The sequence below is a fragment of the Lingula anatina genome, chromosome 4 (assembly GCF_051362555.1).
Source record: "Lingula anatina isolate TDL-2025a chromosome 4, LinAna3.0, whole genome shotgun sequence".
Lineage (NCBI taxonomy): Eukaryota > Metazoa > Brachiopoda > Lingulata > Lingulida > Lingulidae > Lingula > Lingula anatina.
In genome coordinates this window covers 16,946,303-16,970,951 of record NC_141770.1, presented here as the reverse complement: position 1 = coordinate 16,970,951, position 24,649 = coordinate 16,946,303, and the positions used below count along the sequence as shown (strand labels likewise).

The 24,649-nt window shown below is 36.0% G+C and overlaps 1 protein-coding gene across 11 annotated transcripts in view; it reads left to right on the top strand.

Moving 5' to 3' along the window:
• LOC106177989 (puratrophin-1) overlaps positions 1-24,649 on the top strand; it is a 103,979-nt gene that overhangs the window by 77,771 nt on the left and 1,559 nt on the right. For 9 of the 11 annotated variants that reach the window (XM_087011729.1, XM_013560954.3, XM_013560955.2 and 6 more), the window contains 18 exons: positions 6,429-6,552; positions 7,351-7,450; positions 8,004-8,108; positions 10,379-10,495; positions 13,150-13,400; positions 13,694-13,832; positions 14,225-14,347; positions 17,743-17,937; positions 19,267-20,267; positions 20,582-20,728; positions 21,154-21,403; positions 21,589-21,678; positions 22,130-22,273; positions 22,559-22,807; positions 23,087-23,264; positions 23,456-23,572; positions 23,891-24,109; positions 24,440-24,591. In XM_087011729.1, the coding sequence (XP_086867855.1) occupies positions 6,429-6,552; positions 7,351-7,450; positions 8,004-8,108; positions 10,379-10,495; positions 13,150-13,400; positions 13,694-13,832; positions 14,225-14,347; positions 17,743-17,937; positions 19,267-20,267; positions 20,582-20,728; positions 21,154-21,403; positions 21,589-21,678; positions 22,130-22,273; positions 22,559-22,807; positions 23,087-23,264; positions 23,456-23,572; positions 23,891-24,109; positions 24,440-24,591 (3,701 nt within the window). Of the gene's footprint in view, positions 1-1,025; positions 1,195-3,362; positions 3,581-6,428; positions 6,553-7,350; positions 7,451-8,003; positions 8,109-10,378; positions 10,496-13,149; positions 13,401-13,693; positions 13,833-14,224; positions 14,348-17,742; positions 17,938-19,266; positions 20,268-20,581; positions 20,729-21,153; positions 21,404-21,588; positions 21,679-22,129; positions 22,274-22,558; positions 22,808-23,086; positions 23,265-23,455; positions 23,573-23,890; positions 24,110-24,439; positions 24,592-24,649 lie in introns of those variants that run through there. The other 2 variants (XM_013560958.3, XM_013560960.2) reach the window with 2 other exon arrangements.

The following is a 24,649-nucleotide window of genomic DNA, read 5'->3' as shown; positions in this document are numbered from 1 at the left end:
TTTTAACTTCAAACTTGACAGAGATAGGTTCATAGTTATTCTTGAACTTGAATATGAAGTCATATACTGGCAATTTACTGTGACCTTGAAATTGACCCTTGACCTACCTTACGAAGAACTTAAATTTGATTGTACCATATATGTTTTTTGCAATAGTTTAAAAATTCTTGTTGATTGCATTTTTACAGCTTGTCAAGCACAAAACTGGTGGCTGTGTCCCTTATTTTGTGTATGTGGGGGTCTATACGAATGCGCTTGCTCCAGCTGGTGGTACAATATTCGGAGGCGGTATCGCCTCTCTGATCCTCTAGTTATATGTTGTCACATTTATCAGCTCTCTAAACCATTTTATATGGGGGAGGGGGGGGAGGAACTAAGAGGAAAAAATAGAATAAAAGAATTGGATGTTAAAATATTTTTAAAAATGATGAGTAAGTTTATGATGAGTAAGTTTATGATGAAACAGTTTTGTCAGTGTTATCAAGTTCATATTCGGTACACTAAATTACATTCCTACGTAAAAGTCATGGTCAAATGACATGAGAGCAGGTATCACTGTCATTCCACAGGGGACAGTGGCCGCATTCAAGACAGTTTTCATAAAAAAAGTTTTTAATTTACCTCCAAGATTTACATGTGTTCAACCCTCTGAAAAGCAATCACTGTAATTTTAGGCATTGCAGATGGTATGACATAATGAGTGATTGCAATCAAACCTCTAAAGCCTTCCTAAAGTTAGGACTAAGTCCATGCTTGTAAGAGTCTTTCTGAATGCGACCTTAGAAAAGGGAGTGCATTACAGTAACTGTCATTGCATCCACTGTTCAGTACAGTGCCTTCTTTCTTATATACCTTCTATGTAGTAGTAGTAGTAGCAGGTAATGCACTGATTCTGTGATCATTTTCATTGAGTACTGATGAAGTCTAGGAGTCGGTATCTCTCAGGACACCTGTGGAGGTTTTGCATAGATTTATAGATAGTAGGATCAGTTTTTTTTTTAATAAGCTGTATTTTCTTGTATAGTGTGCAGATAGTTAAAAACTATTAACAAAGAGAAAGTGAAATATTTACTTGTTGCCATGGAAGCAGACTTGAGAGTGTTATTCAAGTTCTACATTGATTGAAGATGGTTTTTACTCTGCCAGGGACAATGATGCCTTTTTATCAGACTAGGGTTTTATTATCACAGCAAGGTGAGTGGAAATTATTTTATATGGTTTCTTATGTAAAATGGACTTTTTCAGTGATGACAGGTGTTGTTGGTGACATTTCCTCCTTTTGGGATCTTTAAAATGATTTTGTTCTCCAGGAAAGAAGGTGATTGAAAGATGAAACCAAGTGGAGTCTTCTGTTTGGTTTAACTTCAACTGAGATTGCTCTGTTAGGTACAAATGTGATGGGATTTGTTTTGGGAAAAGGAAAAAGTTGAAAGGATGACAGTTAGAACACATGCACATGCATACACACACACACTCACACACAGATAGAGAAAGAGAGAGCAGGGGACAAGGTGATACTTTCAAATTGTGCAACACATTCTGCAGCTTTGACTTCATGTTTTATGAAAGGTCCCTTGCAAAAAATTCTTTCTGCATGGTTTGACGAAAGTATTCAGTATTCTTTACCTTGTAGCATTAGTTGAGTTTGTCTTCCGGGTCTGTTGTTGTATTCACAGTTTGATACAGGATTTGGGTGAGAATGGACCCATTTTGTTTTTGGTTCTCAACAGGAGTATGTGTATGCCCCATTTCTTTGTTTCCAAGATGAAAACCACTTGTGATACTTGTCTTGCGGTTATTTTTGTTATCCCAGTGAAACAGAGACACAATGGATATTCTAGGAATAGTAGTCAATCAATTTTGTTTCATAGCAATGAAATCCCCAAGCTGCGATAAACAGATCTTTCTTTGTTATGTTTCAACCATGGAGATAGACTTACCGTTCCTGTGGGTGGAGAATTAAAATTGGAACCATTGTTTTTTCTGGTTTTGATATCATATTGGAATAATTGAATGTGACGTGGATATTTATATCCCAAAGACCACCCATTTTGTAATGAAAAACAACTTGTTTATAAAAACGGCTTTTGTTTTTTTTTACTAACAGGTTGTTGGAGAAGAGCTTGGTGTAGTTCACTCCATTTTTGAAATCTGTTCAATCTCAAGATCTTGACACATTGTGACCCATGAGTTACAGCTTGGAAATTAGATTAAAACTCCATTATTGTTTTTGCTTTGAAATAGCATGTGCTCTTTCTAGAGAAAAAAAGTCATCAAAATAAAAATTTTATGACCTGTAAGGTTTGCATCAGTGATGACTGAAAGTTTCTGGAAAACCTTTGACTTGTAGACACCCAAAACCATAAGACAAATGTGCCAGCAAAACAAAGCAAACATTGGATATATTTTTTTTGTAACTGTGAACAGTTTCAATCAAGCATAAAATTGTTAACACGTGAATTTATTTAGATATTCATGGCATTTATCAAAATTGATGTGAATTGCAGATCATCTGCTATAAATTGCACGAGATGTGTCTTTATTTGATAATGTCTCTCCTGAATGGCGATGACTTCTCTTAATAAACTCAAAGCACCATATAACCCTTGCCAAGACACTATCAGCACTATGTACATGGGTACATTTTAAAAACAATTAAAACGCACGGAAACAAATTAACTGCATGCACTTACAATATGTCCAATAATGAACTGGCCTAATTACATTCAAATTTATACAAAAAGTAACAGTACAAAGCATTACAGGAATTTTTTCACTAGTCGTACCGTGGAGAGCGAGCGAGGTTGGGTGTCATCTTGGCTAATTACTGGATAGGGTCAGTTGTAATTGGATTTTAATGTTAAGTACACAGCTTATGTCAACAACTCTGCTATAGCACAATGGGGTTTATTGTCTGTGTACCTCTAAACTATCACTTCCTCTTCTAATTTACCTGCTGTCCTTGTCTGGATTCTTAAGTGCTGTTTGTCATACACATGGAAGGCCCTATTGCAGAAATCATAGGCCCTGAATCAGCACATTTTGCCCCTCCTATATGCTATGATGAGATAATGGTGAGGTAAAGCATGTAGGTTAAAGGATGTAGTCATTTTTTTTTCAATAGATTTAATTCATGCTTACACATCACCTTATGGAATTTTTATCCTGTGCAATATTTCATTAAGATATTCATGATCACATCGCTACCTTTCAAATTAAGCCCTGAGTATGTATGAGTGGGCTGGGCTGATGAGTTCATCAAACAGAACTTCTTGATTATGTTTTCACAAGTGTAAGTGAGAGATAAGCTTAGGCGTTAGAAGGTAAAAGCTGGACAGCTGTTACTGGTGATACTACTATTTTTCTTACCAATCTGTTTGTTTGTGCACTTGTTGGACACCTATATTTCCACCTTGATTGAGGAATTGATCCTCCCAGATAGTGGCTGGTTATGGGGGGAGTTGAGACTGAAAATAAGCAGAAGTTGTAGTAGTGTCTGTCTCTGATATCAGCAGGACTGTCTTCTGTTCAGTTACTGGCTGTGATCAGTACATGATGGTATTCAAGGTGAAGGTGATTGGTAAGTCTTGTTTTTTTTCTTACATGAAGAGTGTAAAAAATAGAATTGAATTGAAGAAGCTTAGGCACATTGCATGAGAAAAGTATTTTTCCTAAATAGTGGTTGTTTCTCTGTAGTTACAAGGGTGGAGTACACTTTTGCTTTATAGACTCAATTCGAAGAATAAGGTCTTGCAGGATGTATAAAGATTCAAAATATGTCTGAATATGGACATTGAGTAGGCAGAACAGGGTAGGTGTGTTTGTGACATACTGGAGACTGGTTTTGAACAGAAATTCTTCCAAAGAATTTATTATCCCGTCGTATGGTTGAAAACCCCTGAGATATTTTGAAGTAAGATTTAGAAGTTTTGCATTTTTTGTTGAATGTTCACTGTTTTTTATGTTAGGCAAAAACTTGATGTATTTTTGATAAAAAGAAATGTATGCCTACTGAAACTGTGATAAATTCTAAACAGACATCTCAAGTTTCTAAAAAAAATGAACCTGGAAATGGTTGTGACATTGCGAAGTTCTGTTTTGAGTAACTTAAATTGACGAAGCTTAAAAACAATGCTTAAGAAGCCTTTTTCTGAAATTTGCTGAATTTGAAAAGTTGCAAAATATATAAACAAAACAAAAAGAAGTAGAGTTGAAAAATTAATTGTCAAAGTATTTTCTTTTGAGGTTGTAACCAGTCTTGATAAAAAGCCATGATGTTGCTACTCTGTAATTAATTATAAATGATTTGAGAAAGAACCATGAAGTTAAAATGTCCACATTAATTTCTTTGAAAGAATGAGATGTTGTTTCTATTTTTATCAAATGAATGAGTAAATATTTAGGTTTTGGAACTGCAAAGTCAAATCCATTTATATATATTTGTATGTCTGAAGACAAATTGACCATTGTTTCATCAATTATTAAATGGTTTAAGAAGCATATTGACAAGAAAAAGAAAACACCAATCCTTTAAATGGATTCCTCAGCACAAATTGGAAGTTCTTTTACATACATTTCAAATGATTAGGGGAAACAATTGGAATTAGAAATTTCACGATGAATTTATTTCAGAGACATTTAGCTAAGAAATCACAAAAATCACCAAATTCCCCTCAAAAGTCTGGTGCATCAGACCAGAAAATGAAACTTCCACATGTGTGGGTTGTTTGGGTGCAATGATCAAAAAGATTAACAGTTATACAGCATTATCTGAAAGCACTGACCATAGAAGGCAATGGTATGTCATTGCATGTGTAAAGTAATAGCCATTCATTTGTACCCAAGCAACAATAACATCATGAAAGCCCCAACAATGACAACAATGCAAAGTAATAGTCAGATATTGTGTTTAGATAACGCAGATATTAAGGGCAGCTGTATCTTATGTTATGGTTCTAGTTTGCGGTTAGAGAACAAAAAGGTGTGATTGGATCTGTCTGATCTTTGGCTGTGAACTCACAATATTATCAGATCTCGGTTAATGAATCTTTAGAAACTGGCTACAATTTTGGTATATTAATATGCATACTTATAGGAGTTCAGCAAATTGAGTATACAAGTTTTGAAAGGATGTAAAACTTCAATTGGAATTTATGTCTGTTGCTGGTGGTTGTTGCTTACTAAGAACCGTAGCTTTAGTGCCTACACTTTGCTTGCAAAAGACGACTAGACACAGGTAAGAAAAGTGATTAGGAAATACTTTATGTTGTACATTTTATGCATTAATGTATGGTGAGTCGAAAAAAAAAAGGAAGGTTTATACCAAAAAAGGCATGCTGGATTCTGGAATTGCAGGAGAAATACATCAAAATGGAAGATACAGAATATTTAGTGAGTCATGTTCTTGCTGCTGGAAAATCAGAAGTGAATTAATTCAAAACTTGTCACTGATTGACACAGGAATGCCGCTGCATGACTTAACGTTGACTCTCTGGTTACAAATTAGTTTGAAATGAGCTTTTGAAGTTATGTTTTTGAGATAGAGATCCTAAGTAGGAAAAAACATGACTTGCATGAAACAATAAGGCTACATTTGAAAGTTTCCTGCTTGGAGGAGAAATAACAATTGGTAAGAGCTGCACAAATTGAACCAGTGAAATCTCAAGTTAAAGTGCTTAGAGGGCAATAATAAGAAACTGACAAATATAGTAACTGTTCTAAGAGCAAATTAGTATATATAATAAAGAAAAATGGGAGAAAGACATCAAAAACAGTTCCTCTATTGTATCAGCTTGAATCTGTAGTCAAAGAAAGCATTAAGGAGAGCAGGGGGAGAGGGGGGATAAAACCTCGAACCTTGTTTGCCAAATGTGCTTTGCAGATGGCAGAGGCATAAAGCTCTACACAGTATGTGATTCTGTCAAAACAAATTTCTGATTTAATTCTCACGGATTTCTTTGTATTGCCAAAAAGGGTTTTTATGTGAAGAAATGGAGTGCAAACTGAACGCAGTAAAAGGGGTACATGATCCGTTGCTGTATCTGATAAACTATGCAAAAAAGAAAATACTGTTCATTCATCTCTGTTATTTTAGAACGAAAAAATATGTATACTTTATCAGAAATCTTGGAGAAAGGAATAATTAAAAGTAATTAGGATTATTTTAGAAACCCTAAGTTCTGTTGAGATGAAGGGCAATGTGATACTGTGAAACCCTTATTACAGTGGAATAAATCTCTCTCCTCTTTTTTTCATGCACAGTCCATCCCTGTTGTGTTAACCCATTAATTTATTTCTTTACATTTGAGATATAGCAGAAGAATACCAAAGGCAGATAAAGATAACTGGGTTTTATTTGAAATGTAATCCAGTAATCAAAGTTTATAGTCTTTTGCTTATTATTATACATTTTTCTTTTTTCTCTCCAGGATCCAGAGACAGTCGTGGCGGCAGCGTGGTGGTAGTACACACACATTTACCACAGTGGAACAGTGCTGACCTCAGGTGTTCAGAACTGGCGCGGCTCTTCATGTACTACTATGTTGTTCCGAGGTAAGAACAAAACAATTACAGAACAGTGAGTTTCAGTAGGTCCTACAAGCTGCTGTAGTATATGCTGTGCTTGCTGAGAAAATGAATCTCACATAACTAGTTCTAAATGTTTAAAAGAAATTCATGTACAAAACATTTGATTTAATTTTTGTTATAAGTCAATTGATAAATAAATTGTTTGTGATAATTTTCTGAAGGTAGACAAAAGTGGCATTTGAATTGTTCCCTTTTCTTCAGCAGTGCCAGACACACAGACACACACACACACACACACACACAGAACAAAGTAAAAAGGAGAGGAGAGAGGACATAAGTACAATACAGTTGCCAAGTTTAGCACCCTGTGTGAATAACGATGGCAGAGCAAGATCTGACAAAAGATGTGACCCTCCACCTTTCAGGGTGACAGCTCGTTTTGATCAATTAGCTCATTGTCAAACAGATATGACACGCCTAAGTGTCATCATTTTTGGCAGCAAAGTTGTTTTTGGGTTTGTTTGAAGACATGAAAACGTACAAACTTTGAAACAACTAAGTTAACAATGACATACCAACTTCTACACTATATATTCCCCCCCCCCCCCCCCCAAGAAAGTCAAAATCATGTATAATCTTTGGTACAAGCAGATGTTCAGAAAATTAAGAGTCAAATATCGCATCTCATCTCATCCAAAAAGGTAAAAAAAAAAATTACAAAGAAAAAGTTAAACATTACATTATATTTTGTATCAATGTTGTATCTCAATGAAATGTTATTTGTAGAAATCAGCTGATAAATCAATTATTTTGTGTTTTCAGGGAGGAGATCAGAAAGAAAGGATCCACGTTTCTGGTCCAGGCTAAAGGTGCCAGTGAACTGGTGCTGAACAACTTACTGGAGGCCTTTCACATTTTGGAAGTAAGTTTTTTGTTTTGCTTGTGTTGGTACTTTGTATTGTGAATAATCACACATCTTAGAAAAATATTCTATTAGGGAGCATCCAGATAAACCCACCTTACTAGTTGGATTGGTCCAACACGTTAGAAAACCTCGCTTAGTGTTGTCTATGTAATCAGCTTAATTGTCTGTGTATTGTTTATTCCAAGCATCAGCTAGGACTGTATTAAAAGCAAAAAAAAAAAAAAAAAAAAACATCTTGGAACAGTTTTTTTTTTTTTTAAGACAAATAGAAAAAACTTTCTTTTCTGTTTACCACTTACTGAATCATATTTGCCATTGACTCAAATATTTTGTTTCAATTTTTCAAAAAGGAGAGAATTGCATGTGTTGATCATTTGTCAGTGAATGTAATAGAATTCAGCTCAAATGTATAACTTTAGTATGAAGGTGCAGTTGTAAGGTTGGAAAAAATGGAGTATTTTCTTTAGCATTTTATATGAGATTTTTTGCTTTGATTGATGACAATAATCTTGATGTCCAGTTGTTACCAATTCTTTTCCACCTGTTTCAGGTTCACATCCCAGGGTCCATTTACATCATACACATTCTGGTCGACTCCGCAGCGCAGGGAATTTTACTCAACTCCCCCGCACTAAGACCAGAGATAGGCTTCAAGGTAAGACATGGAGTTGGAGAATACACTGGAATAAGAATATTTAACTCAACCAGTGAAGAAGTTGTTTTCTTAGGGTTTGTTTGTTTTTAGGTGGAAAAGTTACCAAATAAGTTTTTCACAAATCTTGATGAAATTCTGAGGACAGACAGTTTTTCAGAATGGAAAGAAGAGATTACAGTTTCAACTGAATCTGGATTTCCTGTTATATATTAAAGAATTATTAAAATTGATTATAATTTATATTTCCCTTTGGCAAAGGCCTGTGCTCTCTTAGTGCTCTCGAGTTGCTATATAAAAGAAAATCAACATTCTCAACTGAACCTGATGATGAAAGGTATAACAGGCCAGCAGCAATATCAGTTGAGCATACTTCATTTTGTGAGGAGCGTAAGGAAGTAAAGAATTATGAAGCATAAAAAAAAAGAGAGAGAAAATGAATTGAATGGGTGGAGACCAGTGTTAGAGAGGACAATTGATGCCAGTGAATGATCACATTGAGATGTCAGCAATCTGTTATAATTTATTATAGAGTGGCCTGTCACCCTCATCCCTAGACTAACCATTTCTGATGGCTTTTAGTTATTTATTTGGCTTGAAATTCTTTTAGGGATTTTGAATTAAGTTATCATAATAATGTGCTATTTGACAAGAATATATAGAAAAGTATTTTAAATTAGATTATATGTCAAGTCAATATCAGAGATACATCAATTCTTACATCTTGTGATACTGTAAAATATGATAACTTAGTGGAGTATAATTGAGCATATTGAATATTTTCATATATTTTATCATCATTACCCTAATATTTCATATAATTTTAGATTGGCCAATGGACTCTCCTGTGATTTTAAAAAAATTTAAACTCAGAAAAATTATTTGTTTACACCTTTCTTCTTGGTCTATAATTTTTGTTAGAAAATAGAGGAAAAATGCTTGTAATTTATCAGCAGTCATCTTAGTATTCCAAACATGCATCGTTGAGCCTGAAGTCAAATACCAACTTATCACTTGTGCTTGTGATCATTTTGAGGTTTTGTACATATGCTGAACATCTGAATATTTGTTTATCAGCTAGAAATCTTTTGATAGGATTGAAAGATTTGTGTTTTTATAAGGTGTCTTGTTATATAATTATTGGTTTTACACCTTGTAAAAGTAGTTTTCTCTTTGTAAGTACAGTGCACTGAGTATTGGATGGACCACAATACATAAATGCAAAAATTGTAATGTACCATGTTCATAAATGAATTATAGGATATTTGTCACTTTAAGATGTTGCTAAAGGAAAAAATTATATGAATTAAAATGTGATATGTAATTCAAATGTATTTAAGAAAGAAAGATGGTGCTTCCATTTGAATTATCATGTAGAACCAGCAAAATAATCACCTCATTAGTAAAAGGCAGAAAAGGAACTGATAAAAGAGTCCATTGAATAGAAAAGTAATTCTAAACAATAGAAAAAACCCTGATGAAATGCACCTTCCTATGGAGTACCATAAGTACCAGTGTGTTCCCTGTATCTGCTGAGATCATCAGTGATTTTGGTGCAGTTCTGGAGTTGTGTGGGTTAAGATCAGGAACAGTAATAAAGATAAAGGAAACTGTAATCGCGATGAACAGGACATTCTTATATTGTGGGCCTCTGCACAAAAGGAGCCCAGGGCCTTTTCTCATTTAAGAAGTCAAAGCAAAAATTTGAGCTTAAAACCCAATATTTTTAAAGGGTGTGGGGTGGGGGGAGCAAAGTGTAACTTTTTGTTAAACACCGCAGCATTGTAATTACTAAAAGGTCCACTTAAAAAATATTAATGATGGAAATATTTAATGAAAGACAGAATGAATATTCACAATTAACCGAAACTTGATGTTGGATAAGATTAGATATGATTTAACAAAAAAAAAAAAAAAAATCAGTTCATTTCGATCCTATCATGTTGAAAAATAAAGAAACCATTAGAGAAGACCACAGGATACAAGGAACAATTGTTGATAGATAAGATCATTGTTCTTCTCAAATTTACCCTCATGCAAGAGAAAATTCTGAATTCTGACATATGTAAGTGATAGATAAGGCAGATATAACTTGATAAAACACAATCACACATTGGGCTGTTGCCACTGGACATGGTGCTGATGAAGTGATGGTAGTTAGTCTTTTGAGAGGAAAATTTTAGAAATTGAACTTTTTAATTTAATTACTTGATAATGATTTGAGTGAAGTATAATTTTCAGAAATAATGATGCAATTATTATTATTATTCCAGTTGGATCTGGTATCCAGTCAAGACCTGTTGTGTCGGTTTGTGGAGAAGAGGCAACTGCCGATAGAGTTAGGTGGCTACTTTTCCTACAATCACGAAGATTGGATTACTTTTAGAATGGTAAGTTTTGGATGTGATGATTATTTTTTTTTAAATCTACAAATATCAATGTGGACAAGATGGCTACTGATGCCTACCCCACCTCTTAAAAAAAAATAAATGATAAATTTTTTATTTAGCGTAACTCTGTCAGGTTTTTTCATTGTTTTTTGGGATCCAGGGGTTCATAAAGCTTGTACTTGTTGTTAAAATAAGACAATATTTATAGCAAGCATGGACCTGAACACAGGGGAGCAGAAAAGATTGGAAAAGGGTGACTGGGTTCAAAAACTAAGTGCTTTCAAATAGCACAGGAACTTACATAATCTGACTTACAACAGGCATAGGAAGGGACAATTAGGTGTCACATACATGTGCATATTAAGGGTGGAACTGCATCACCATTAGCCAACAACTGTCATTGATTGTCCTGTGACGGACAATAATCCATAGGACGGTACTGTCATTAGTGAACAATTGATAGTGTCACCCAAGCCTGCCATTACTGTTATGTCCACAATAAGGGGCTTGATGGGGTCATTTGGGTATGGAACATTGAAGATGTTCTGTTCACACAGTTTCGCTCCTGGAACGGGTCATTTTTTTATGAGTACGTTTTAATTCCCTGAGACTCCTAAAGTTTGTGGTGCAGTCATATGTGGAAGTTGTGGTAGGAGAGACTTGCACTGATGTTAGTGCCTGATTGTTGAAGTTCTGTATTCAGAGAGGCGTCAGATTTGAACAGTGATTTGAAGTGAAGATCTGTAGTATACTATGATGTAAAAAAGGATTATAAAAAGGATATCAATTTATATAATGTTTTTTGTCCCCATAAGTTATGATCACTTGTAAAACCTTAATATTTCTAATGATCTAGCTCAGTAAGGACATTCTAAATTTTCACTTAGTAACCAGGGCTGTACATCACAGTAGAAAGGAAGGGTTATGTAAGGGTCTGTGACTTTGACGTCACATCCCCATTTTGATTGGAGAGGTGATTGATGAACGCTGGTGACCATCTCTGCAAACCTGTACTGTTAAAACACAGGTTTATGGCGTTTGCGTCCATATCGTAATTTATCATCATTCGGTCCGTTGATTCCGTGAGAGATGGGGGAGAAGAGTCAATCTATGACAGTAAATGGGATAGACAGGATGCCGGTGAGCTCATAGGGGGAAAAGACCGAGTTTTCAGACAAGGAATGATAAGATTGCAATAACTGCTTCCCTCTTGTCTAATGTTGGATTGAAGACTGGTGAATTACAGAGTGTTAGTTCCTCTGATTTGAGCTGTTGTGGTGAAGAAATTATTGTAATTTTGAGGTAAATTTTGCTTTTTCAAATTTTGCTTTTTGAACAAACAAGTGGTTGGTTAGTATTCTATTCAAAGGATGTAGATTTAGGTGATATTGCAAGCTTAATAGTGCATATCCTGATAGCACTCATGCCTACTAAGTTTATGACAACTAGTCCACAAGTTAAACAAGAAATGTGCATTTCCTTAAAAGATGTACTTCAAAAACATATTTTTAGGTTGATTTACATCAGAAGCATTTATGATATTATGGAAATGGATAGAAGAACAAAATAGATTGAAGGCATATTTATTACATATTCATATGTTAGCCTGACTGGGAACCATGTATTTTTTAATAAAGTACATGTTAGTTTAAATTTGCTTTAAATTTTATGTCCAGGACACAAATACCACAGAATGTCCCATCTCTTCTTTGAATTTTGTGAAAGAAATGCTGTAGATAATGATTTTGTTTCATTAATAGACTTGTGCTGTTAGGAAAAAAACAAAATATATAATTTCATCCCTATGTTTAACAGTGTAATTTCGAATTAGAACCTGGACGAGTGTTTAGGGAAAAAACTTCATCATTCCTTTGTTTGAAGTTTTTGGAAGAAGTAGTGGTCATCCTGACATCATTCCTTTGTTTGAAGTTTTTGAAAGAAATAATGGTCATCCTGAGCTACCTGAGGGTCAAGAGATGACTAATTACCGGTCAACTAGGACCAAGTGGTGATAACTCTGTGGGTTAAGAGGGGGCGGGGGTCAGTGTCATCCACGCCCTCCGAGAAAATGTTATCTTTGTGTACCGATGAACTCAGTTGACTTTTCTTTTGGATGTAAGATATATTTATTGCCCAGAAAATGGTGTGGAATTTAAACTATTAATTTTGGTGATTTTTGTGTTAACAGTTCCGCTGCAGGGAGGAACTAGGTTAAATAATTTGCACATGGGTATATATGATTGATATGCAGTCACTGGACATGGTGTTAGAGGGAAGTGGTAGGCAGTGCAATGCATGCCTCCGGAGAAAATTTATCTGTACCGATGAACCCAATTGACTTTTCTTTTCAAAATGAGAGGCCCTTGTCACCCTGAAAATGGTTTGGAATTTAAACTATTAATTTAAGTGATATTTTTGTGTAAATTCTTTTGCTTCAGGGAGAAATTTGAAAATTTTGCAAATAGGCACATGATTAATATGTATGGTACGCAGTCACTGTACGGCCCAAGTTGCTACCCGGAGGGTAGAGAACATGCATTTTTTTACCAACTTGTCTTTTGTACCATGTATAGGTATCTTTTTCTCCAATTTGATATAATTATTTTCACTGTCTCCCAATATTAACATGCATGTCTGCTACTTTTACCTTCCAGCAACTGGAGCCATTTTTGTCCAACTGTCACAGTGCAGCCAAGTTTCTTCTGGCCATCATGCGTGAGATGACCTCTATAACAGGGATGCCGCAGACATCTGTCGATACAAAGAAGGTCATCGAAAGACACGAACAGTATGTGCGGAAGGCATTTGAAGACGCAAGGTTGATCAGCCTGCAGAATGAGGGGACGGCCATATTGGGACTCATGAACAAGCTGGAGCCTACACTTGGACACAGTCAGGACTACAGGTGAGGAAATTGTTCACTTGGTTAGTTAATTACTTTGCTGACAATTTAAACTAGTAGAAAGGTGTCACTTTTATTTTTGTTTTTTAAATTGCTTTGGAGATTTGAGGTAGTAGTGGAACTAATCCTTATTTATGTTTTAATTTTATTATGTTTTTTTTTTGCATATTTACCGATGAATTTATTTATTTATTTATTTATTTATTTATTTATTTATTTATTTATTTATCTTTTATTTTGCATTTAGACAAGTGTTGATAACCACTGCTATTTATGACACATACTTGTTCTTACAGGGATGCTATGGACCTGGTGAATGGTGTATACACAGAGGTTCACGAATGCATGGCCAGACTGACCAAGCTAGCATCCACCAGAGTGCAGAGGTTAGAGCAGTGCTTGCAGCTCCGAGAGTTTGAGGAACAGTCTGCAAAGGTACAAAAACATTTTTTATATCTTTCAAGACGTGCTGCAAATTTAGAAAAAAGAAACATCTGAACAGCTTGATTTTTAACTTTGGTCTCTTTATTCATCTATTTTGCCAACAATGAGCAAATTCAAGGAGAAACCCCAATCATGAAAAATATCTTTAATTAAAATATTGCAAAATTCCTGTTTCATTCACATTTCAACCTGACAAGAACGGAAACAGACAATATTATGAAGAACTTTTGACTACAGGATATGCCACTTTATATTTCGCTGACAAGAAACATTGACTATGACAAAACTGTTATGGCCATTTAAAAGGTGCCCAATAAATATAGAAAATACAGGACCATATATAAAAAACTTAATTTCTAACCATGTAATATGTTCATATTCAGATGATAGCATGGCTGAGAAAAGACGGAGAGGCTCTGATCCAGGAACACAGCACAGTGGGTGACAACCTGAAGGCTTTAAGAAAGCAGCAGAAGGAATTTGAGAAGGGATACTTTGCAGCAATGGTAGGAATACTGATGCTTTTAGTTTACAGTTTGGGGTAGCTCAGACTATGGCTGTATTCCCAGAGCTTTTAGATCGATCTATCCCCGTGGGGAGTCTCACTAGATTACTGTCAGATAATCCGGCTTAAATGTCCGTCCCGCCTACTACAAGCTGTAAGGGGGTAATTAACTTTGGTGTCCGCTCGGCTGACAGCTATTTAGCGTGAACCCCCAGGGAGTTAGGTCGATCTAAAGTAGATCGATCTAATCTCTGGAAATGGGGTCATTGACTATTTTAATTGATGCCTTAATTAAAAAGTGATTTGCTTTGGGGTGAAGAATGTAAACATATGGAGTAGTTTTACCCCTAGTTGTCTGTGCTGTTGCTTTAAATTGATAATTTGGCAAAGCAAAATGTAATTCTAGACAACTATCTAATGCAAACAAAAAATCGTAGGATGAATCCAGAAAGAGATTTGTTTTTTCACTGTCAGCTTTTTCGTACTTCTAAAATTTGCGGTTGTCCTTAGGAAAGGTCAGTAGCATCCAGATTTTATGTCTTTCCCTTCTGGTAAAACTGCTGGTTAAAGAGGTGGAGTATTTTGGTTGTTTTTATTATTGGAAGGCAGGGGTATTCTCGTCCTATCAGGGATATTTTTGGGGATAATCAACCATGTTTTACAATTTTGGTTGGTCCATTGAAATATTAAGACTGGAGGAGGTATGGAGGGATCTTTGAGAATGAATAGCTATAAATGTCATCTAGATTCTGTACCAAAACAATATAAAATATTGTAAGGGCTTAAGACATAGGTTTAATGGTCAGATGTTAATGTTGAATTGTATAAAGGTCAAGTTAAAATAGGTCTGGACAAATGTACAGTTCCCATTAACCTCCTGAATACAGAATGGAAGGGCCCATACAGTGCTAAAGCACGGAAAGTACCTTTACTGCAAAGACATTTGCAGATGCCGTGCATGCTGGGTATTCTTTGAATTCGAAACCTAGCCAATGCTCAGTTAGGTAGCAGATCATTGGACTTCCGAAAACAAAAAAGAGGTACATACCTGAAGTCATTGAAGTCTGCTGTGGTATTTGACAGATCTCCAAGTTTGGTGTCTATGTGTTGACTTAACAATGTGATAGCACCTTCAAACATATTGCATTGTGAGAGAGGACCTAGTTTAAGGAGTGCTCAGTCTAAGCTTGGGTATTTCATGAAAATTGGATTTACCAAATGTTTTCTGGAATTTTGGGACTTAAAGCTTTTGGATGAAAAAATGTAGAACTGCATTAAGTATTCCATGCTATTGGTTTAAGATTAGGGGTGGATTTTGGCAGATTTTTACTTGAAATTGGGACTTATTGCAAAAAAAAAAAAAAGTTCATTTCCAAGAATGTTGGAGCTAAGTATAACCTGGTCGTAAGCTGTACACAACAGAGGATTTTAAAAAAAAGGAGAAGATATTTGGATAGGAATTACAGAGCTAAATTTTTCAAACTCTTCAATTGAAACAGCAGAAGGCCAACCTTTTTTCACACTGGAATGAGATGATAATGTCAGGGCAACACATCTTCAACAGATTTTGACATTGTGTCGCCTAGAATTTGAAAACGGCAGATGTGAGCCCTAAAAACATGACAGGGTCAGACATAGAGGCCAGCCATCTTGACAGGATTTTCATAGAAGACCTCAGTGGAAGTTCGTGTGTAATGTCGTGCTGGCAGACATGTTGGAAATGGTAAACATGGCAGGGTATCATCTCAGACAGTTTAAATTTACAGTGGACAAAGATAAACTGACAAAGGTACAAGTAATATGGCTTGAGTAACTTTATGTGATAATTCTCTCTCAGTGGAAATTGTATTCGAGGGGGAAAAATGTTGATTTTAGTAGAGTATGAGATTAAGAGACAGCTGATGTTGCTTGTGTCAGTTATAGTACTGAATCCTCTTACTTTATTACCCATGTTTATGTTGGTTGCTTAGCAAAGGCAGATTCTCTGCAAACAGTTTAAATTAGGAATTTTTTTTAAGAATCCTGAAAAAATTTGTTGTGCATGCTGGATTTGATGCTTATAAAGTTGAGCAATAGTTTTGAGAAACGCAGAAGATTGAAAGAAGGATGTCCTGTCATTTTTATTGTGTCAGGATGTGGAGAGAGAAAGAGGAGGAGGAAATACTTGAACATTTTCCTCATGATATCCTTGTTTAGTTTTCTCTGGTGAAATTTTCTTTTTTCAGTACCTTTGGTATGGTTAAGTTAAATTTGTCATTTCCTTAGGCAGTAGAAGAAAAAGTTTACTTAGTCAGATATATTTTCATACCGTTTCAAGACCTGAACTGGGATGGGATTGCTTAAGAACATTTAGGACAAAGAGTTCAGACCAAAACATTGTTTTTGTAATTTAAAACAAGAAAATCCATTAGAAATTTTTCATCTGCCAGGACCATTTAAATGGAAGCCTCTCAGCATTGTTTATGACAGATAACAGAGTTTTTTTAACCAACAAAGTGGCCCAACCTCATGGTTGCTGTGGAAACAGAAGGTAATGCCTAGAAACACTTCAGTACTTCTGATAGTTTAAGGAACATGGTGTAACAATATACAAATTTTTTTGGTGGAAATGAGGATGCAAAGTTCAGGTCTTTGTTGTGAGCACATTCCAGCTATTTTAACCTTAGTGAGTGAGCAGTGAGGGTTGTCACGTCTGCTTAGGTGGGTTACTGTAATTTTTTTGCAAATCTGTTATTGATATATTGAAAAGAAACTGTTCCCAATGAAGTAGGTTTTACATTAAAAAAGGATATTTTTCATACTGAAGAAAATCTTTTTGTAACTTAGTGCATTTTGATAATTTTATATTGTCATATATCCATAATAGTCTAAAAATTCTTTAATGGACAGCTGACATATTCTTTAAAATGTGCCCAAAAAGGCATTTTGAGTACTCTGCAAAACGTGTATGTGAAAGCATAGTTTGGCTTAGCTAATGGACTGAAATCCAATTATGACTGTTTATCTTTGCTTGGTGTTTTGTGATTGTTTTACTGTGGACAGAGTCCTCACAGTTGGAGTGACCAGACTTTAAACTGTGGGCTATCAGGGACACAGTGGGTTGCTAATGGCTAGCAAGAATGTCTGCTCAAGATTGGCTGTCAGAGAAATGACATGTGACCTATAACTGGCCTGCCCTCTGGTGGTGATGTCTTTTGCCGTCTGCTTCCAGTGTTCAATTTTGGAGGGAAATTGGATTCCTTGAAACATAATTAGATTCAAACTTGTATGTTTGGTGGTAAAAATGTACTCTTGAAACTAAACATGTATTACTTTTTGAGTTGTATTGCAATCATATGTTTTCATCCAAATTTGATGAATTTCTAAATTATATTTATATTTTCTGTCAACCTCCAGACTAAGTTGGAGAAGTGCCAAGACTTGATAGAAGAAGCCAGTCTGCTTGCAGAGTCCGAGTCCTTCAAAGAGCACACGGGTATTCGTGAGGTTGCACGCACATTGAAGAGACACATTCATCACTTTACTAGTCGCGTGGAAGAGACGCGGGAGAGGATTGAGGATCAGTCCCAGTGTTATCATCTCTTGGATAAGGTGAGAGTGCTTTCTTTTTTATTTATTTATTCATTTACGTATTGTTTTTTAATTGCGGGGGGAGGGGGGGGGGCAAAGCAAATTTTCTTCATCCATTTGTATAGTTTTAACATTAACAGAAATACTTCAAATTTGTGCATTTAGCAAAAGAAATTAAACAGTGCTTTCATAAAGACATGCACTTACTGATGAGAAAGTTGAACAAAAGTTAATCTTTGATGAAATCATCAAAATATGAAAAATACATATATTATTTAAGATCCATTGACAAGTTGAATAGCTTAACAAAGGAAAAAAAGTAACATGATATTGTTAGTTAACCCAATTTACATTCTTTTCCTCCAACTCCACGACCACCACCCAACTTTAAGTAAGCCATTTTATTTTTGCCAAACAAGATTAGACATTGGATGAACTAAGTGGATTTTCAGCACAAAGTGCACAACTTATAAATTTGATTAATAGTAATACTCTTAAGTGTTAACTAATGTAAACCTCTGCTTTGGCCTCTTTTGAAAATAGCAATACAGTAGAAATACAAGTTAAAGCGTTATGAAAGAGTTTGGTCATTTTTTTTCTCTTATGAGTATGTTTTGGAACCATATCTTTTCTTGTCAGTAAACTTGTGTTTCAAAAAAAAATTATTTGCTTTCTGAAGAGTCCGACATTTTGCAGCAGACGCCTGTCATGTGTAGAAAGTGATCCCAAGGTCATAGTTTAATGGCCGCTGTGGCAGCTGTTCACAAACCCAGCTTTGAAATGACTGTGAGTCAGTGACAGTTATGTGTGCATGTAGGCAGATACAGGCATGCAGTTGTCTACGTCATTTTGATGTGGCAGCTGTTTCAATGAAAACTTTTAGAACACGGAGAGCAGCTTTATTAAAAATCTAGACAGTTACATGGAGCAGATGTTTGTGACAGGTTTGTTGCATCACAACATGGAGATGTCTAAATTTTCTGGTAGTTATGAATGTGTAGAACTTGAGCAATGTCAGGTACACATGTAGCTCCATGTCATTTGGCAGAAAACTACCAGTACAGGAGATCTGCTTGACTGTCTGTTCAACAACAGCTGGAGCCTGTTATATTGAAATTTTTGAGGTTCATTCGCTCACAGCTTGAATGAAACGAGTCTTGTGCTTTAAGTCTTCTGTGGTAGTTTACATTGCAGCTGCAAATTTGTTTTGATGTCATAATTTTGGGTTTTTTGGTTTAAATTTGCCAAGCATTATGCACAATATTGCTAAAATGATGCAACAAATTATCTCGATTTAGCAGAAAATAAGATGCCAGACAAGAATTTAATGTACGCTCTTTCTTTCCACAGGCTTATGAATGGGCATTGGAAGCCATGAAATATGTTGCCAGCATGAAAATGGACACTTGCAACACCATTGAAGGCCTTGAAACATTGAGCACCAGTTTAGCATCATACCTAAAGAACCACCCCCCTATAGGGGGAGACACCTTTGATAAGATGCAAGACTTAGCCGTTAGGCTCAAAAACGAGAAACTCCAAGAACAGTGCAAAGTGGCACGGTCTCGGTGTTTAGAGACCGGGGAGTTATTACGGGTACGCCAGCTTACACTATGTAAAGCCAAGGATCAGTTAATTGTAACTCAAATGAAAAAAGACAGTGAAGGGAGAAAGCCCTTGGTGATGCCAGAAACACCACAGATGAGACGGAGATATAGTCATGCATCAGACGGTGTAGATAATAATAAAGTGTGGTTGCCAAAATCTTCAAGTACGCCTGTTAGTCAGCAGCAATCTTTGGCGCATATTCGGCGGAGGTCGTATGCAGGAATGCCCTCCTCTCAGCTGATGCAGCCAGGGAGCAGAAACAGTGTTCAAATGTTCGGGGTTTCCCCTCCCACGTACAGGGACAGCATTGGAATGAATCTCTCTGAATATGAGGAGCAACTCTTTAACGAAGGACTCATCACTGAGGATATGTCACACAGGGTGGTGACGTCCATTCCCAGACCACGCTCACGGGAAAACCTTACCAAAGATGATGTGGATTCCGCAAGCATCTCTTCCGAATCCACAACAACATCATCCTCAACCACGGTGTCAATGAACAAAAAAGACAGGATTTTGAAGCCTCTTAGAAAAATGATAAAAACACACAGTATGCCTCTATTCACAAACTTAGGTGGTGCTAACTCTTCAATGTCAACGTCAGCGTCATCATCCTCATTATCTCCGCAGTGTGTCCAGCAGATGGCGCCAATTGTGGAGAGGAGGCAGGCTGATAGTTTGCTAGAGAAGAGGCAAGGGAAATCCATCAGTCTAATTACAGGGAGTTCTGACAGCTTACCTAGGTGAGTAACTAGGCTAGGCATGTACAGGCATATATGTTTTTTTCCAGTGTCATTAAAATTGTGTTTTCCTAGAATTGTGACTCTTACCTTGTGAAATGTACTGTTGAGTAACATGAATTTCCCATGTATTCTGTTCAACATTCATGGAGTCAGGTGATACAAGCTTGTTCAATTGATTTCCATAAGTGACCAAAATGAAGAGGAAAGTTGAATTTGATTCTGAATATTCATGGCAACTATTTGTGGTCTGAATGTAGCCACCAACTAACAGAGAGTCCAATTTGACATTGAGTTTTGATGTCTTTGTTATGTAGTCTACCAGAAGAAGAGGAACCCCAGGTGACAGAGCCCCGTAAGGAGAGCTGGTCCCCAGTTCCTGTGAACACACATCTCATCAGTAAACCCCATCACAGCTCCATGTCTGATCTCAGGCTGACAGAGGCGGAGATCAAGAGCAGACGGTAGGTGCTGATTTATCATAGAATACACACAAATACAGCAATAGCTTAATATTGTTGAATGTCTCACATTTTCTATTATTTGGCCTTTTTAAGTTTCAGAGACTCAAAATAATGCACAAAATGCCAAAATACCTTTTTACAACACTTGAATGAACTTATTTAAGTACTACCTACAAAAATTTTGTGTATGTGTAAGGAATTTTTTTACTATAATTACTCTAGGCTTTACACTCTGCAGTTTTGATTTTTTTTTTTTTATTTTAATAAATTTTGGATAGAATCTGTTAATGAAGGCATTAGAGAAAGCATAAACTTGAAATGACTTACACGTTGAATAATTTTGTGAAGGAAGGGTACAATAAAATAAATATTTACTTCTTGAAATGCTTTCAATTTGTTTAACAATATTCCACCTGTGACTTCAGAACATTGAACCTTGTCATGCGTGAGATGGTCCAGACGGAGCGGGACTATGTCCAGTCCCTCAAATATGTGATCCAAAACTACATTCCGGAGCTGGAGCGGGATGACGTGCCTCAGGCGCTGAGGGGCAAACGCAACCTCATCTTCGGCAATATTGAGAAGATCTACCAGTTCCACAGCCAATATTTTCTCCAAGAACTGGAGCAGAGTGAAGGGTCTCCATTCCAAGTGTGCCAATTCTTTCTACAACATGTAAGGAGCTTTCCCCATCTTTGACAATTTATATTATGTAATATTTCTTATAAAATAATTATTTTCAGAACATGATTTTATTTTCCTGGCACAAATACGAACTTGAATTAACTACCACTGGAAACCACTACCTTGTGTTTAGTAATTGAAATTTTATGTATAAATTTTTGCTGGTTATTTTTCAGGAACCTCAGTTTTACCTGTATGCCTTGTACAATAAAAACAAACCCAAGTCTGATGCCTTAATGCAGGACTATGGCAGCAGGTTCTTTCGGGTAAGGAACAACTTTGAATGAAAAATAATTTCAGCAAGTGATAACAGGAGGAGATAGATACTAGTTGGGGAAAAATTGTTTCTATAGATGTTGTGCTCTGATGCAGCCATGCCTCATGGCAGTGATGAGTAATACTAACCAATTTTAGTTTTTTTTTACCAGAAATTTTGTTTCATTCATGTCATCAAACAAATTTAGCACCAGACCATTATAATCTTCTTTAAAGCAAATCTGATATTGGTATGAAAACACAATGAATTTGAAAAGATTGTCCCACTGTAAAATTCTCATTTAAAGAAAATCTATCTTAGATCTTTTCAACCATCACACAGTCTAGTCAAGTACTTTTCATCCAAAAATCTAGCTCTTCATCTCTTTGAACTGACACATTCTGTTACGACCATCCTCAAACTATTATAATATTATTGGACATATATTTTGTGTTCCCCAGGCTAAGCAAGTGGAGCTAGGGGACAGAATGGACCTGGGAAGCTACTTGTTAAAGCCAGTCCAGAGGATGGGGAAGTATGCCCTTCTGCTCAAACAGATCATCAAGGAGTGCCCAGAGACGGAGCCAGAGTACCAGGATCTAAAGGTAGAGTGCCATTTTTGATTAAGAACAAATGTTTACTTCTTGGGATGGCTGGCTTTTTCAAAAGGTCTTTTGTGAAAAGTATGACAGAGAATGTTGTTGATTTAAAATTCAGCAATAGTATCATAATTTTAAATTGCCTAGCTGTTTGTTTAATCAGATGTGTTGCTTTATAAGTTAGAAGAAGCTCCTATTTTGATTTTTTTCTCCAAAACAAAGGAAATGTGTGTATTTATTCTCAGGTCAGAAACATCACATTTATCAGTCACACACCATTTTTTTCTGCAGGCTGCTGAGGAAATGGTGAAGTTCCAACTTCGTCATGGAAATGATCTCCTTGCCATGGACGCCATTATAGGATGTGATGTCAACCTTCCTGAACAAGGTCGTCTGCTTCGTCAAGAGAGCTTCCTTGTCTGGCAGGGTCGACGGAAATCAGTGCGTCATGTGTTTCTGTTTGAGGATCTGATACTATTCAGTAAGACCAAGAGAAGTGCCTTTGGTCATGATGCTTACATTTATAAGAGCAGTATCAAGGTGAGATTTTTTTCTATTTCAGTTGTGGTTTATTTGAAGTAGAAGTTTATTTGTTTGAAGTACTATCATTATTCATCCAAGATGTAAAAGTATTCTGTAGCAGGTCAGATCAAAAGATGGTTAAATTATTTGAAGTTTTCTTGAATGTGCAATTTTTGAATATTTTCATTGACTCATTTAAAGTTAGATAACTAATAATATTTCTGAAATTTATGCACTTTGTATTTATGTGTTAAGTTTATCAAAACTAATCAAAAGTCATCCATTTTGCCCCCTCAGACAACAGACATTGGGATGACAGAGAACGTGGGAGACAGTGGCTACAGGTTCGAGATCTGGTTTCGCAAACTGAATCATGGCGACACTTATGTCCTGCAAGCTGCATCCTCTGATTCGAAAAATGCCTGGGTGCGTGACATCTCTCGCATTCTCTGGAGACAGGCCATCAGAAATAGAGGTTGGTAGTAAAACAATTATTTTTGTTTATAGTAAACATTTTAATAAACCCATATCAATGAAATGTTTTCTGTTGCTTATAATGTCAGAAAAAGAACAATGCATTTTGGGGTACAATAAAAGAAACTGAACAATGTAGCAAAGTAAAGTAATTACAATATGTATAAATTTATAATAACCTTTCTCCTTCAGAACTGCGCCAAGCAGAAATGACATCAATGGGAATTGGCAGTAAGCCATGTATTGACTTGAAGCAGAGTGAAGACAACATCAGTGACAGGCTGGTAAACATTTCCATGGGGAATAAACGTAAGCCATCGTCCAAGTTCCACACAACATTTTTGCCATGTTAGAATACTTTTTGTCAGTCATAAAACAGATTTCATTTTTCTGCTGTTTGCTTATGTCATTAAATTACATAAATTAGTCCGGTAAAAAAATAAAAAATCTAAATTTGGACTAATTGTCAGGGTTACTTATATCTAATTTAAAGGCAACTGTTTGACGTCAAGCACAACCAAATAACCTCCAATTTCTTTGATTAACTGAGAATTAACATATTTCTTTTCTTATTATTTGAGTTCATATCTATTCAAATTATCATTATTTTTACTTTTAATTTTCCAGCTCGCACCAGGAATTCAATAGCCGTTTCTTCATTTGACCATCTAAAAAACGGCAACAAACGTCCACATTCCATTATCTCAGTCAGTAGCACGTCATCGTCCAGTAGCGGTCAGTCCAGTTACCAAGGCAACATGTTTGGTACACTCAATGTGACTCTGTATGAGCAGGGTGAAGATGACTTCTCCAAACCCTGCAGGTCTTATACACTGTGTTCAGTAGGTGAGGGACAGATCTGGTTATGTTTTGAATGTTTTAAGCATCTGTTGATATTAAAATAGTTAGCACCTTTGAAACAATCCCACCAGAAGACACTTTAGGTAAAAATGATGATTTTCTACATGAAATGCTAACCCATATCTGCAATGATTTATCATGGTGCCACGGATTCAAAAGTAAAAATTGATTAGTGTCCTTTTGCACGGAGATACTCAAACAACTTCTGTGACTTTTAAAACAGTAATAAATGTACAGATATTTTCTTGAGGTAGTTTTGTACATTCCTAGGGGAAAAAAGTGAAGTTTTTTTAACATTCTTTTTTCAAATTTCAGAGAGTGGTATTTGTGCAGACATGAGCACAGAATCCAGCGAGTCGACCAGTAAACGCGACGTGGAGAGAAGTGACAGCGGAGCATCTGTCAGCTCTTACACGCTGCAAGCCTCACCAACATCCACCATGGCATCCAGCTCTATGGTGACAGAGGTAATGTCCATTAGTATGATTGGAAAAAATATTTGCCATTGACAAAATTATCTTTATA